Genomic DNA, 14565 nt, shown 5'->3' with positions numbered 1-14565 from the left:
GAAAGATTTAGGGTGTGGCTGGGTAAGGCAGATCTTTCAGCAAGTCACCTGCAGTCCAGACAAGGAAAGAGACTGTATATCGTATACTCTTAGAGTTTGTGTATTGGGAGACATGATTGCTAATATTTGTTTATATTTCCAAAATACTTTGATGCAGTCTGTAAGGCTGTGGAACTTAACCTGCAATTGATGTGCCCAACAAACCAAACATTAAGATTTACCAACTTATCAATTGCATGTGACAACGCAAGAGGCACCAGAAATAGGAATAGTCTTAATCAAAAGATTTAGGAACCTCAATGTAAAAAAAAATATATGTATACATATATATATATAAAAGGTTGTAGTAAAAAACTATTAACCTATGGGATTCACTGCAAAAGCAATGTTACTTTTCAGAAGAAATCCATTTTACACACAACTCTGAGAAAAAGCAAGGAATTTGCCTCAGGTCAAACACACCAAGCCTAGAATTAGTTCCATAACAATTTTGCTGTTATGGAAATGCTTTTAAAAACACAGCCACAAGAACAAACTATTTTTACCTCTCTGATGAGATCTTATCTCATATACTATCATACTTTGCAAGTCAGCAAGCCAACATTTCCATGTTGTAGCCAACATGCTGCAGTCAAGGGCAGGAAATTTAATCTGAAGTTTCCAGAGACATTAGATGTCTGAGTACAGAAAAACATCTTCAAACACAGAAATCCTAAAAAGTATACAAGAATATTTAAAATTAAACAACAGTTAAAAATATCACTTACACGCCACTTAGCACATTTATAGATTGCGTTCTCAGCCCATATCCAGTGTCTTTCAAATTGGAAATAATTCCTAACACATTAATATTGGAACCCTTTGATCCAAAGTCTTTTTCACTGTACATTATCATATGGGAGCTTGTGAAGTCCTGTTAAAAAACAAAAAAGAGAGAAGCACCATAAGGAAAATGCAGTTTCAATGCACTCAGGAGATCTCTACTACATGTTCTTGGAACTTACGCCAACAACAGGTCGCAGTGACTGCAACTCTTCATCATAGCCACCCCAGTCCGTCCAATCCCGATACGCTCCTTCTTCCAGCAAATACTGATGGCCTTCAAACCCAGGCTTCTCATAAGCAACCCAGCTAAACAACAACAGAGTGTGTGTGTGAAAATGGACAGTTGCCACTATGTCTTTTCAGGGAACAGAAAGATTTGTGAAATTTGTTCTTTTCTTTTCCTCTCTTCTATTATGTATATAGGAGTCTCCTAAATACTTTTTCCATTGATGTTAATATAATTACATAATCCTTTCAAACAGGAAAAAAAGTCCAATAAAAATACTTGCTAGACTTCCCAGAGGTAAAACAAAAAAGTGAAGAGTGACATTATGTTGACCACTCTGGTAGAGAGACAAGGCACAAAAAAAAAAAAAAAACACACCACACCTTTCCTGGCTTGTTATGATAAAGAACTTCAAGTTAATTTGAGAAACCTTATATCCTTCGCTAACCAAAGCCAAATGAAATTCTGTAACTAATCCACACCTGAGGTTTAAAACAGTTAATCATGGAAACAGCACTACAACAGGAGAGAGGGAAGTTAGCTGACTTAGGCTGCTCTGTCAGCTTGGCAGCCTTTCTACCCCTTCTCTCACAACCGTGAAATCAGGGTGACAAAGTATTGTCCAGAATGCAGCCATTGTTGTGAATATTTGCAAATTTAACCCAGACCCCTCCCTAAAAAAAATAATAGGAAGACAAAAAAGTAAACAGGTACTGAATTTATCCACTGCGAATTCCAATCTATGGAGTTACCACTTCAGCTGAAGGAGAAATATTGCTGGTGGTTTCCCACACTTACATTCCTCCCAGTACTTTCATGGATCCCACTGATGTAAGTGGAAGACTTGTCTTTTCTTCTGATTCCTTGTCATTGAGCATAAAGATCTCTGATTCTACTTCCACATGTCTTCCTTCAAAGAAAGGCTTCTCATAAATGACTACCTGTCACAGAAAGGAAGTAAAAGAAAAGCTGCAGAGCGTGATAAATTCTGACAACAGTCAGTTTCTTTTGTATGGGTGCCTAGAGGAAGAAGGCAAGATGATGAAATTAAGTAATGGGGTCTCTTTTTAAGACATCTTCCCTTAGACATGCAACATTGGGGCTTAAATGTTCACTACTTGTCAGCATTATCCAGACAGCTGTTAATACTGTCATGTACATGTGATAGATGCAAAAATTTGACAGAAATTACAGTTTCATGGTGTGGTCACATGCAGCATGACCAGCCGCTAAGCCCTCAGTAGTCAGTACACAATCAAGACAGATTTATCCACCCACATGTAGTTCATGTGTATGTGGATAATATACCTTTCAACAATCAAATAAATACTGATTTTTACCTTTGGCTCTCCAGCACATTCAACTTTGCGACCACCCTGTTGGCAAGGAAAGAAAAAAAAAAGAGAAAAATAAGTAGTCACCTATACCAAGTTGTCATCAACTCTTCACAAGAAGCTGGAATTAGGATGAAATCTTTTTTGTAGGCCACAAATGGAGAACAAGAAGATTAAAAGCAGAAATAGATGCAATCAGATGTTAAAAGTTCAAGAATTTTATAGGCTAAAATGTTTGTTTTTTAAGACTTACATTTCTGTGAGTCTTGAGAAATTTAGTCATCCTAACACCCTATTTCTAACACATAAAAGGTGATGTAGCTTGCAAGTAATAACAACATTTTACCATTTTCAAGGGCCTCATTGACCTAATATAGGCTTCTTTCTTCTCCCAGAAAGCCAAATTAGGATATTCACCAGGCTCCAGCATTAAAGGGACTCCCTGGAAACCAGGTTCTTCATAAATTAGCCATCTAAAGTAGGGGAGGAGTGGAAAGCAAAAATTAAAATAAAATAAAAACATTTCTGAACAGTAAAGAACAAGACAAAGTGTTTACTTCAGAAAAAATATCATTGTACCCCTAAAAAAAAAAAACTGTTTCTTTGTCTTTACCACCAAAATTCCCAACTACAAGCTGATTTACTGGCAAACTTCTGTTTGTGTCTGTGCAGGAACCACTGACAATGCATGTTTCATTTGAACAGGCTAAAAAAAAAAAAAAAACAATACAGTGAACAGGCAGTTAAGAATTTGACTCTGTCTTATCTGGGGACAACATCAGTTTTAGACTGAAGTTTCAAGATTTAAAGTTACTGTGTATTATTTTTAGAATAGCTTTAAAATACTCGGAATAAATTTTCTAGAAGTTGAAAGATCTCTGCTACCCTAGACTTGGATTTATTGCAAAATCTGCTCAATACAGAACTCTAAACTTTTGTTACTAATTAATATGTAAAAAAAAAACAAAACAAAACAAAACACCGACTTCTTAGAAATCTGCTTCCTTATGGTTTGTACCCACTTTTGAGTCTGCTTTGAGAGACACCATTTTCCAAATTACTGAATGGGACAGCAACAGAAGTTTTTCACAGGTCTTTTACCCAGTAATCACTTAAGGCATGTTCTGAGCTGATGTTAACTGGCACGAGTTAGCATAGTTTCATTGCAGACATATGGTTCCAAGCAACAAAGAACTTTAATTTTATTTGTATCTATAGCCAAATACTAGATGCATTATGTGCTTCATAGTTGCCCCCTGCTCAGTAAGCCCTCAGCTTCACTGCGAGAATTTAAACACATGGGAGACCACGGAGAGAGTACAATCAGAAGATAATGGTACATTGCCTCATTTTTGTTGGCAGCTTTTAATAAACAATAATTAAGCACACACACTGGGAAACCTTAAGATACAACCACACCCACATGGCAAAGTGACTCAGAATCAAAGCCTGCCTCAACTGCCAGTGCAGTGAACTATGTCATGCTTGTAAAGTAAAGGAAAGAAAACTTGCTGCTGCTTTTCTGCATTTTGCAATTTACTGAATTTCTCATGCAAGCAATTGGCAGAAGTGACATTTTGCTACGCTGGACTAATGGGCTAGTACCTGAGTGATCATTTTCCAACTATTTCGTTTCCTGATTGAAATACTAGTCTTCTTTCCCTCAAGACAGCCAAATGCAACAGAGAGAAATTAAGACTTTAAGAGTTTACACAGATTTAGTGCAAAAAATACACTCACGCTGATATAAAAATCAGAAATAAACTTAAGAGACAGATGAAAGGCTGAGAGGTAGAGGAAATCAGTTGATAACCAACCTCCAAATAACCTATATGCCAAGAGCAATAAAATCAGATACGTAATTTGCTTGCAGTTCAACACAAACTTCTGCCAGAGAACCAATTATATGAACATCTTAAAGTTTTCCTACATACCTGAGTGCTCCCTTTTTTTCCCCTCTTAAATCAAGATGTAAAAAATTAATTAGATAAATGTATTTTATCTGATAACTAAAATGCCTCATCCATCGTGGGACGTATTTAAATACATCTCTGCAGCAATTTGTAATATTTGTCTTTAGTTAGACAATTTTCAATAGTTAAATAAAACATCTGCAGAAAGGCAAATGCTACCAGAGCCCAAACATGACACAGCCGACAAGTAGCAACCAATGTTTACACCTAGTAAATTACATTATAAATACATTATATATATATTATACATATATACACAATATATAAATTACATTATAAATTATAAATTACATTACATTACTAATGTAATACACCTAGTAAAATGCTCTGCAGGACCTAAGATTACTGGAAGTGGTTCCACTCTCTTTTTCTGAAAGAAATCTACGTCTCCTGCATAGGTTTGCCCATGCCACTTTGAGGGCAATATTTTCAGTACTGACTTACAGGTTTACTTATTAAGTTATCAAAATTGCCATTTCTGCAGTACCTGGATTGCTTTTAGAGGTCTCTTTTTAACATAAAAGCTTGCTTAGTTCATGGTACACATTACACTCCTGATTTACATGGCTAGATGTTTTCAGGTGATATAACATGCATTCTTAATAATCACTATAAAAACACTAATTAAAATGCACCGTGAAATAAAAGGATGCTTTGAGTCCACACTTGACACTATACCTTATAACATAACAGCTTAAAAATATTCTTTTAGTACAATGAGTTCAAGTTTAGAGATGGAAGCAAGTAGAAAAGATGATTTTATCATTTCATTTCATCTCCCTCCTCTCATTTCTTATAAGTTTGCCTGAACAAGAAAGAGCAGCAGAGAAAAACTCATTCCTTTACTACATTTTTTTTTTTTTACTCCATGCAAATAAAGGAAAAACTGTCTCTAACACAAAACATTTTCAGAGGTCAGCCTCTCCAAGAGTGAAGCATTACAATGATGTACTAACGTTACTGTCAACAAAAACTACCAAAATATATGACTGGAATTAAATATAGCCTGCTTGAACATCTGATAGGTGTAACCTGTGGTTTAAAACCAATTCCTTTCATAGCAGTACATGTTCACACAGAACTATGCACTTACATGCCCCAGTGTACTTTGATAGAACAAGTCTTCTGCGTGGTGCCAAACACCCCTGTTTCTTCGGTGTCGTCAAAAAAGGAAGTCACAATTCCCAGCCCTTCAGGTTCTGTGTACAAATCAATTCGGCTGACCCTGTAATCCTGACAAAATGAAGAAGATCGCAATAATCACTTCATCTGTGCTGTGAGTTCTGTAATTAATGTGGATAACTAAATCAGTTTTGTAACTCCTGTTTGTTTTAAATCGTTTCCCCTCTTGTCAATTACGGCTATTATCAGATACCTGTCATAAAAGGAAAACTAGGCCAGTTGCCTGTCTCTGTTTGGACAAAGACAGCAGTCAGTCAACCTTTCAACCAACATGTACATTGTTTACCTTCTGCCATCTAGGCAGGAATGCACCTTCTTTCACCACTTAGTACCTCCTCTAGCAAATTGAAACCTAACATAACACCAAGCAAGGCATTCTTGAAAACAATTAATTTAAACAAGAATTGTAATTACAAGCAATGCATATTCCTCCTTTTTTCTTTCCTAGTCAAATACCTTTATAGCTCATGCGTACTTTGGCGACCTGCAAACATATTTACTGGTAGGTTAAAAGTGCATGTAGGAAGGCTGCTCCACCATGTGTGAAACTCCCTGGTTAGTTTGTGCATATACGTGTATTTTTTGATATCAAAAAAGCTTTGTGGGTGTTTAACACTAAAGTTTTGTGTTGGGTGTAAGTTTGGTAAATACATTAAGAAAAACATGAGCAAAAATCCCTCACACATGCTTCTGAAATTAGAAGTCTGTGGAATTACTGATGGTTTTTAGAAAACCTTTTCCTACCAAGCTAAAAAGCATATACTATATGTTAAGTTTCCGTAGCATTTTGGAGGCTATTCTAATGAACAACACTGCTTTCTTCCCGATGTATCCTTCTAGTTAGTTTTACCAGAATCTCTATTACTAAACAAACAAAACAACAACAACCACCACCCCCATCCACCCACATTTATTTTGTGATTACACAAGAAATTCAACCTCGAAGACTGAATTTTTATATCAGTATAAAACTTCACCAAAAAAAACTTCTCTCTTTATATAAGATTTTCTTTAATTACATTACTTGCCTTAACAACATGTCTTATTGAACCAATCACCACAGGCTTTAGAGATTTGCATTCATTTTGTTCTTCAGAAATACTCGCACCCCAGATATCTGAGAGTTCCAGCTCTCCTTCCTCCAGAGGAACAGAGGGGCCTTCAAAATTTGGTTTCTCATAGAGTATCCAGCTTAAAATAAAAAAAAATAATCTCATGTCATTTTACCAAGTGCGATTTCCAAAATCATGCTCCCATTTAATAACTTTTTTTTTCCACAAGAAGTATTATTTCTAGACCCTCCATGCCACCCCAATACAGCTAAATGACCCAACACAGCTGATGCAAGTCACTTCTGGTCTCTGTGATATTTTTAAAAGCAATGATAAAAACAAAGATGCCTACTGCTGACTTTGTAATTTAATCAAAAACTCCTCCTCCACCCTCTTTAAACTGATGATCTGGGGCAGCAGGAGTGCTGTCTATGTATACCAGACTTTTGCATGAGATATTAATCAGAACCAATTTGTAGGTCAGAAAATGTTGACACTGCAGACTGCTGTGTCATGTATAAACAGACAAGATACTTGAATCCTGTGAACAGCAGCCTGGAGTTCTACACAGGCTGGTATAGATGTGCAGAAGGATGATAAGACTGTTCAGAAGACAAGTACAACTTCATTTTTAGCTGCAGGTTTCAATAGCTAACTAGATAAAAAAAACTATATCCATCTGCAAATATAATACACTCCCCTAGAGCTCTCAGTTGCAGGTAAGGAAAAAAGAAATAAAAACAGCTCCTTAGTGAAACTGAAAACCATGCTGGACAAGAAGAGAGTCCTGGTTCACAAAGACCAAAAGACTTTCGTTCAGAAATCAGCACGCTTCCTAGTAAGTATCTCCTACTGCAGCTGGCCCTTGTTTCTCCAGCTTTCTATTGGATCGTTCCTTTTGAGAACCTGCTGTTTGACTGTATTATAGCCTGGTCACAGCTTAACTTGCCATGCTATCATCCACGCCAGTAATGACTGTTCTTTAATGCTGCAGAGAAAGTAGGAGATGAACTTGTTTTGAATTACTCTCATACAAACTAGCTTTTAGAAAAAAAATCCCTCTGGACTCACCAGAGAAATAGTCTGTTATCTTTACAGCATCATTTCATACCTTTGCACAAGGAATTCACCTTCTGCAACCAGATTAACACAGCCCAATCCCACATCAAAACCTTTAAAATCCTTTGCTAGCCTTTTACACCAATTCAAATACTACCCAGGAACCCCTAAAGGAGAGAGGAGTCAAAGGGCAGCAAAGCTGAACAGATTCTGTCTTTTCATCCCAACAGGGTAAAATGTCACACTCCTCCAGATGGTAACACTAAATCCAATGATCAGCACAGTTAGCTAGCACAGAACTTCTTATTGCAGGAGGAAAAATAAATACCACATTTACTTTTCAAATGTGTCTACGTTACATTGCCATCTGCAAAGTAGGCCTATTATGAATTACTACTTGTACTGTTCCAAAGGATTTCTGGACAGATCAATGATAAAGAGTTAAAATTTATCTCTTACCATCCTCTGACGACTTTAACTAAAATTGTTGGTGACAGAACCCAAGAACTGCAATCCACAACGTCATGGAAAACTTCAATACCATTCTCTTGATAGTCTGATTCACAGTATATCACCAACTGTGTTTGAAACAAAACAAAACCAATAACATATAATTCTATCTTGGTATGCTTTTAAATAAAGAGAGGAACAGTGAAGATCATAAAATTGATCTTACCTTTCCAGGTCTGGGATTGATTTTAGTTTGTCCATTTCTTGAAAGTGCCTAACAGACAGCAAGGAGAGAAAAGTCACAAATACAAAACAAACCATAAACCTATTCAATAAAGATGCTCAGCTATTAAAATAAGTTAGTGCAAAAAAATAAAAATTATTCTGAACAGTAGAAAGTTGATAACACTTCACCTACACCTACGTCCTCCTTCAATTCCTTCCTTCTGAAGAGCTATATATTACTATGAATTACACACTTCTTAATTTTTTTAAATAAACTCTGAATTATCATCTCACTGGAGACAAGTAATCTCAGATTTGAAATGTTTTAAAATCCTTTTTATCAGTTTTCTATATATTCCGGAAGCTTCAGACAAGAGTTGCAAGGTAAGTATTCTTCAAAAAGTACGAGACTCTATGCAACATGATAGACTAAAAATGCTGAGAACAAATAAAACACACTCAGGTATACAAAATCTAAAACAATAGTTTTTCATCGGTGGTGAACTATACAATACAGAATATAAGGAAAAAGTTGTGGTTGTATCATGTGATCTCAAAACAAATAAATAAAGGGTTCCAATTATGTGTCCAGTTTTCTAGCAAAGACTGGAGTGCTCACTCTTGGATAGGGTCCTGCTCTGCTAGATAATATTCATACAAATGAAGAGAGAGATCCTGCCCCCCAAAGAGCTTACAGCCTAAGATAACCAACAACACGTGCAGGGAATTAACAAGAACATTTTAGCCACCACGCAGGGCAAGGCAGCGGTCCCAGGACAGAGCTCCTAACCACCATCAGATTTTTGTAGGCATCATCAAGACAAGTTGAAGCACGACTGGTTTTTCAGCCTGTGCTTCAATTCCAGTTAGAACTTGCTCTGTGTTTTAGGAACACCAGAGTCATTGTTTTAGGCTGCCCTTACTTTTTTCCTTCACACTACCCCTTAGCCTCTTCATCACCATCATCTTAGTCAGTGGAAGATGTGCAGTAGGCACACATCATCCAAACATTTTTGACTCCTGTGTAAGTTGAACAAGACACTTCAGTGTCAGCAACAGTGCTGCAGAAGTCCTGAAACCCTACAGAGCCTAATGGGTTTTTCCCAAGAGTAGTCCGATGTGTGGATACACACCCTTGCCACATCAGGCCTCCATATTCTAATGAAATATTGCAACTCACTCTGGGACAACAACTTAAGTGACAAAATATCAGTATTAGTCATTTAGTTTCAAATTCAGGTTTTGAAATCCTAGCAGCACCATCCAGAGTAGGAACCCCTTTTTAACTGGCCACATAAGCCACTGCAAGTAAACCCCCTAACTTAAATCCCCACATTAATTAAAAACTTCTTGTGACAGAAAATCTACATCCTCAAAACTGCAAGGAAGTATGGCTGATTTCTATCTGCAAGGCAAAGAAGGAAGAATTTATTTTTACTTCCCCATGCATTTTAGTAGAACTGTAACAGCAGATAACCATTTGTTTTGGGAAAGTATTTCTCAAGCTTATAATATGCTACTTCAATTCCACAAATCACATTAATATCACTATTAAACTTTGGAGAACATATTTCTTCCCATGGTTCCTCAATCTCCTCATCGTACTTGTCCTCTTAGGCAACAGCAATGACCAACATCCGCAAAACCAGTGAATACTATAGCATGTTGATTCATAATTCTGAAGATAGAAATCAGTTATCCCACATTAGGGTAAAGTTGCCTCTGAGGGAGAATGCAGGTCTGCCTCTACTCATGACAAACTGGTGCTCAGAGTCAGACCAAGGGGCATCCCTCCATTGTAGCAGCACTTTCAACAAGCACTACTATTCAATTCTTAAATTACTCCTGTAGAATATATATCTTCTACCAAGTGTATGGGAATACTGGGAGCAGAAAGGATAGACTGAGAAAGTTTGCTCTGTTAACTCATTTAACGGTGCAATGACTGAACGTCTTACTGGAGGAACAGAGGAATTAGTGCCAAAAGAAGTAGTAGATAGAAGTTTTCTGAAGTTTGCAGAAAGCATTCTAGCAATTTACAATAAAAAATAGACAATTTATACTTGTGAAGAGTCTCAGAATAAGGGCACCACACAGAAACATAATTGCGTTAACAGATGCCATCACATGCATCTCATTTTCATGTGTAGCAAACATCAAATAAAACTGCTACTATACCCATGCTCATTCTGTCTAGCTATAATCTATGCCTATCCCACGAAAAAGGGAAACAAAACAAAAATGACGTACGGACATTGTCTACAGAAAATATATAAGTTGTTAACTTTACAGACAGACTTTAAATGACACGATACTTACATCCACATCTAATAAACCAGTGGGGACATTTGATTCATATCTGCTTGTCCCTAACCAGCTGGAAAAACTTTTCTCAGGGTTCCCATAATTAGGCATTGGTAAGCTTAGTTCTTTTTTTGTGCTATCTGGTTGCATGTACTTCTCCACGTAACTTGGAAACTTCATATCTGAAAGACACTGAATTGCAAAATCAAAATTAACAGCTATCCAGCAGCTAAACAGAATCCTGCATGGGTGCATTTCATGAATGATCTTTATTACCTCTGATTTTTGAGGCATGCTGAAGGGCCCAGGAACATCCTGTTGTAAAGAAGGCATCCCTGAGGACTCAGCTGTAAAAGCTGTTGTGTTATTTACTGAAGTCACAGAAGGATTAAGGAACTTTTCTTTAGATGTAGATGACAGCAAGCTTGAGAAGAGTGAGCTTTTTTCAAGACGGGATCTCTTAACTTCACCATCTGTACCATCATTGACCTCTTTTCCATTTATTTCCTGAGTAAAGGCAGGTTCGTCTCTATTACATGACTGCAGGGCTTTAAATATTATGCTCTGCTCTGTCGATGCACGCTTGGGCCTCACTCTGGCTATCGTTTCCAAACTTTGCATTTTAATCTGTTGGGCTGGTAACAGATCCTGTGTTTTTTCCCTTCTCAGTCCCAACCCAAAGGTAAATACACTAGGATCAAATACTTTCTCTAGGTTGTCTTCATGAATTGGAGGCATTGCAAAGTGGGGTGCTGGGGACTTGGGAAGCTTCGACCTTTTCTTCTTCTGTGGTAAACAAACTGAGCTGTCTAAATTTTTTATTGTTTCAGCAAACTTCTTCATGTCAGTTGGGGAATCAAAAATACTATCATCTTCAGCAGAGCCATTGTAAGTTTTGCCTGGGCTCATTTGTGCATCGTTGTTGTGCTCTGACACCAATATATTACCTAGACTGCTGTCATCTTGCTGCAGTGCCTCGAAGCTCAAGTCTCCAGGCTTTGCCTTTTTATCTCCATTTTCCATCTTCTGAGGTTCTGATTTAGAAACCTGAGGAGATTGTAGAGGACATTTATCGTCATTGCTAGGTGATAAAACCTCTGTGTCTGATAGCACCTTTTCTTCATTTCTGGGGAATTCTGAGCTTGTGTTATTTCTCTGAGAGGAATTGTCTTGAGCGCTTTCACTTTTAACAGGTGAGAGCAAAGACAGTTTAAAAGGTGAACTTTCTTTTTTAGCTGTGGTTAAGTCTGGATCAAGATGCTTCAGAGAGACACCGCTAGCATCAATTTTGCTATTTTGGTTAAAAAGGGATATTGCAGCCTTTACTTTAAGTTCTGTTGCCTTCCCAACATCCTCATGAGATGCAGAGACTTCTTCATTTTTGCCTTTTAATTCCACAGTGCTTTCTTTCTCTGATGTGCCATTCTCAAATATCTTCTGGCGACTGTTTTGCTTATTTAACGTTTTATCAGGCAATTCACTTTCCTTAGGTTGTTTTCCAAATTTCAGCTTTGCTCTGCCAACAAATGTGCTTGGTACAGTACTATTTTTTGAAGCAGAGACGTCAGGAGGCCTCTGGCTCTGGTTAGCGCATTTATTTTCAAACAAGGAGATTTTGTTGGCAATGCTGCTATTAGTTTTATTAACTGGTTTTTCAAGAGTATCCTGCTCACTTTCTAAACTGTCTTGATTTGTAGGCGCTTTAAAATTCAGTTCTACGTTCTTCGGCTTGGCTGGACTACAGGAAGCAAAGTGATATAGTTATAAGTTTCAGTAATCTTGAAAAGACTTTTAACAGTTTTTAAAACAATAAAATGCAGCATTATAATGATTTTTTCCATAGGCACATTCAGTTTAAATTTCGGTATCTCAAAAGGAATTTAAAAAGGAGCAGCTACGTGAACAACAGCAAAAATAAATTAGACGCTAAATAAGAATACATTTCAAACATGCACCTAATACTTTAATGCTCTGTAAAACAGAAACACAGCAGCCTACAGCATCTGCAAATGAGGCAGAGAACTACTTATGACTGACAGACATTAAAATTTAACAGTGAATAGGCAGAATAAATTATACACATGCAATTCCCTACAGAGCTTAGGAAACAAATCCCAATTCATTAAGGTGATAATGAGTTGGTTAACATTTGAATATACCTCTCCAACAAGTTCTGAAGACATCTGCTCAGATTCTTTGCAGTCCTTGTCCTGCAGAAGCAACCTTAAATCAAGTGAAAGACCTCTTCCGGATTCATTATTGCTGGTGGAAAAGATCATAGTCCCCGATCCACTGCAGGTGCTCAGCACTATTTGGCTAAGCCAACACCACATGTGAGGACTCTCCCATTTCCTTCAGGTAAAGTCAGCAAACAATTTAAATTGTGTAAACTAACCCTGCTGATTTACAAGAATTGAGTTGGGAAACACTTGTAGAGACTTCTCCACCAGAGTGGCTGGAAAATGAGGGCACAGCGCAAAGTACTTGCATGCTATGGCAGAAGGCTGCTGATGCACGGGTGACCATTTTAAACCTCCTTCATCTGAATACCTAGATCCAGGAAAACGCATTCCATTTGTCTGCGTCACCTGCTGCTGCAGGAACAATATGAGCAGCTGTGAAAAAGCGGGGCATGTCTTCAAAATTTATCTGTCCGATACAAGGAGTGCCAAGCAGCCCACTGTCACCTCAAAGTCAGAGCTGCTCTCCAAAAAGGAAACTGGAGGCATTCAGCAGCAAGAGGATATGCAGAAACAAAACTAAAAACAGTGGGAGATGATTAAAAATCAGCTTGCAGGGGCCTGATAAGCTCTATCAACGATTCTGGTATTCACGCGTTTTGTTCCTTTTTTCCAGCACAAACTGTTCACGGAGCTGCCAGACAGCTCTTTAGCCTAATGAAGTAGGGAGGTACGAGTGAATTAACACAAAAAAAAAAAATAGTACCGGAAATACTCCTTTCTCCTCTTTTTTGAGAAACGCAGCCCAAGCAAGAAATAAATCCTACCATTGCACAAGCTTCTTTTCTTGGGAAAAGCACAAGGAACAAACTTACCACCACACCAGGAGGAACCCAAAAGGAGCTGCCTAAGAAACTATACAGAAAGTAACTGTTACAATCTCCAGGTATTTTAGAAGACTTCCTGACAGCGCTCACTGTAGCTACCAGCCTGCTCCAGCTGGCAGGCTCCCATGAAGAACACGAGACCAATACAACAGGAAAGAGCAAACTTACAAGGTGACTGACCGGCCATACCTCAAACAGAAGCTAATAAAAATCACTTGGAAAACTGAAATCCTCCTTCTGAGAGGAGGAAGGTATCACACAACATAAAATTTGAGATATTTAGACCCTAAGTTTCATTTCCAATACAACTGTTTTTCCCTAAACTTTTCAAAGTTAAATTACTTTATGGTGTTTTTTTCTTTTCTGAAAACATGTACAAGAAAGGGACCTCTAGAGGTCATCTAGTCCAGCTTCCCACTCCAAGCAGGGGCAGCTTCAAGGCTACCGATGCCTTTGTCTGACCAAGTTCTGAGTATCTCCCATGATGGGTACTTCCCAAACTCACTAGAGGAGCACTGCAGCAGGTCGGCCCCTCTGAACTATTTTTGCCTGGCATCCCACTGAAAGAGCATTGTTGCAACTTGCAACCACGGCCATTGTCCCTTCAGTGCATGCCAGAGAAGAAGCTGCTCTGCCTTCCTGACGCCTGTGGAGATAGGTAGAGATGATGGTAGAGTACGGTACCCAAATCCTTCTCCCCGCTGAACAAACCAAAGTGCTCCAGCTTCTCCTCACATGGTGTACCCCAGTGCCACCACCTTCTTAGCAGCCCGCCACCAGGCTCACTACAGTTTGCAATCATCTCTCTTGTGCCTGAGGAACAGATTTGGAAGGGGAGAGAAGACAGCACTCCTCAACGCGGCCCAAA

The 14565-nt window shown here is 38.1% G+C and overlaps 1 protein-coding gene across 5 annotated transcripts in view; it reads right to left on the bottom strand.

Annotated features, from left to right (window-relative positions):
• Positions 1 to 14565, bottom strand: part of CRYBG1 (crystallin beta-gamma domain containing 1) — a 97380-nt gene that overhangs the window by 22723 nt on the left and 60092 nt on the right. For all 5 annotated transcript variants that reach the window (XM_040551308.1, XM_040551309.1, XM_040551310.1 and 2 more), the window contains 11 exons: positions 10907 to 12368; positions 10646 to 10822; positions 8328 to 8375; positions 8111 to 8229; positions 6569 to 6731; positions 5452 to 5591; positions 2732 to 2858; positions 2392 to 2427; positions 1850 to 1992; positions 1005 to 1131; positions 768 to 913 (listed from right to left, as the gene is read on the bottom strand). In XM_040551308.1, the coding sequence (XP_040407242.1) occupies positions 768 to 913; positions 1005 to 1131; positions 1850 to 1992; positions 2392 to 2427; positions 2732 to 2858; positions 5452 to 5591; positions 6569 to 6731; positions 8111 to 8229; positions 8328 to 8375; positions 10646 to 10822; positions 10907 to 12368 (2688 nt within the window). The remainder of the gene's footprint in view (positions 1 to 767; positions 914 to 1004; positions 1132 to 1849; positions 1993 to 2391; positions 2428 to 2731; positions 2859 to 5451; positions 5592 to 6568; positions 6732 to 8110; positions 8230 to 8327; positions 8376 to 10645; positions 10823 to 10906; positions 12369 to 14565) is intronic.

The sequence above is a fragment of the Cygnus olor genome, chromosome 3 (genome assembly GCF_009769625.2).
Source record: "Cygnus olor isolate bCygOlo1 chromosome 3, bCygOlo1.pri.v2, whole genome shotgun sequence".
In the NCBI taxonomy this organism is placed as follows: domain Eukaryota; kingdom Metazoa; phylum Chordata; class Aves; order Anseriformes; family Anatidae; genus Cygnus; species Cygnus olor.
This window is presented reverse-complemented; position numbering and strand designations above follow the sequence as displayed.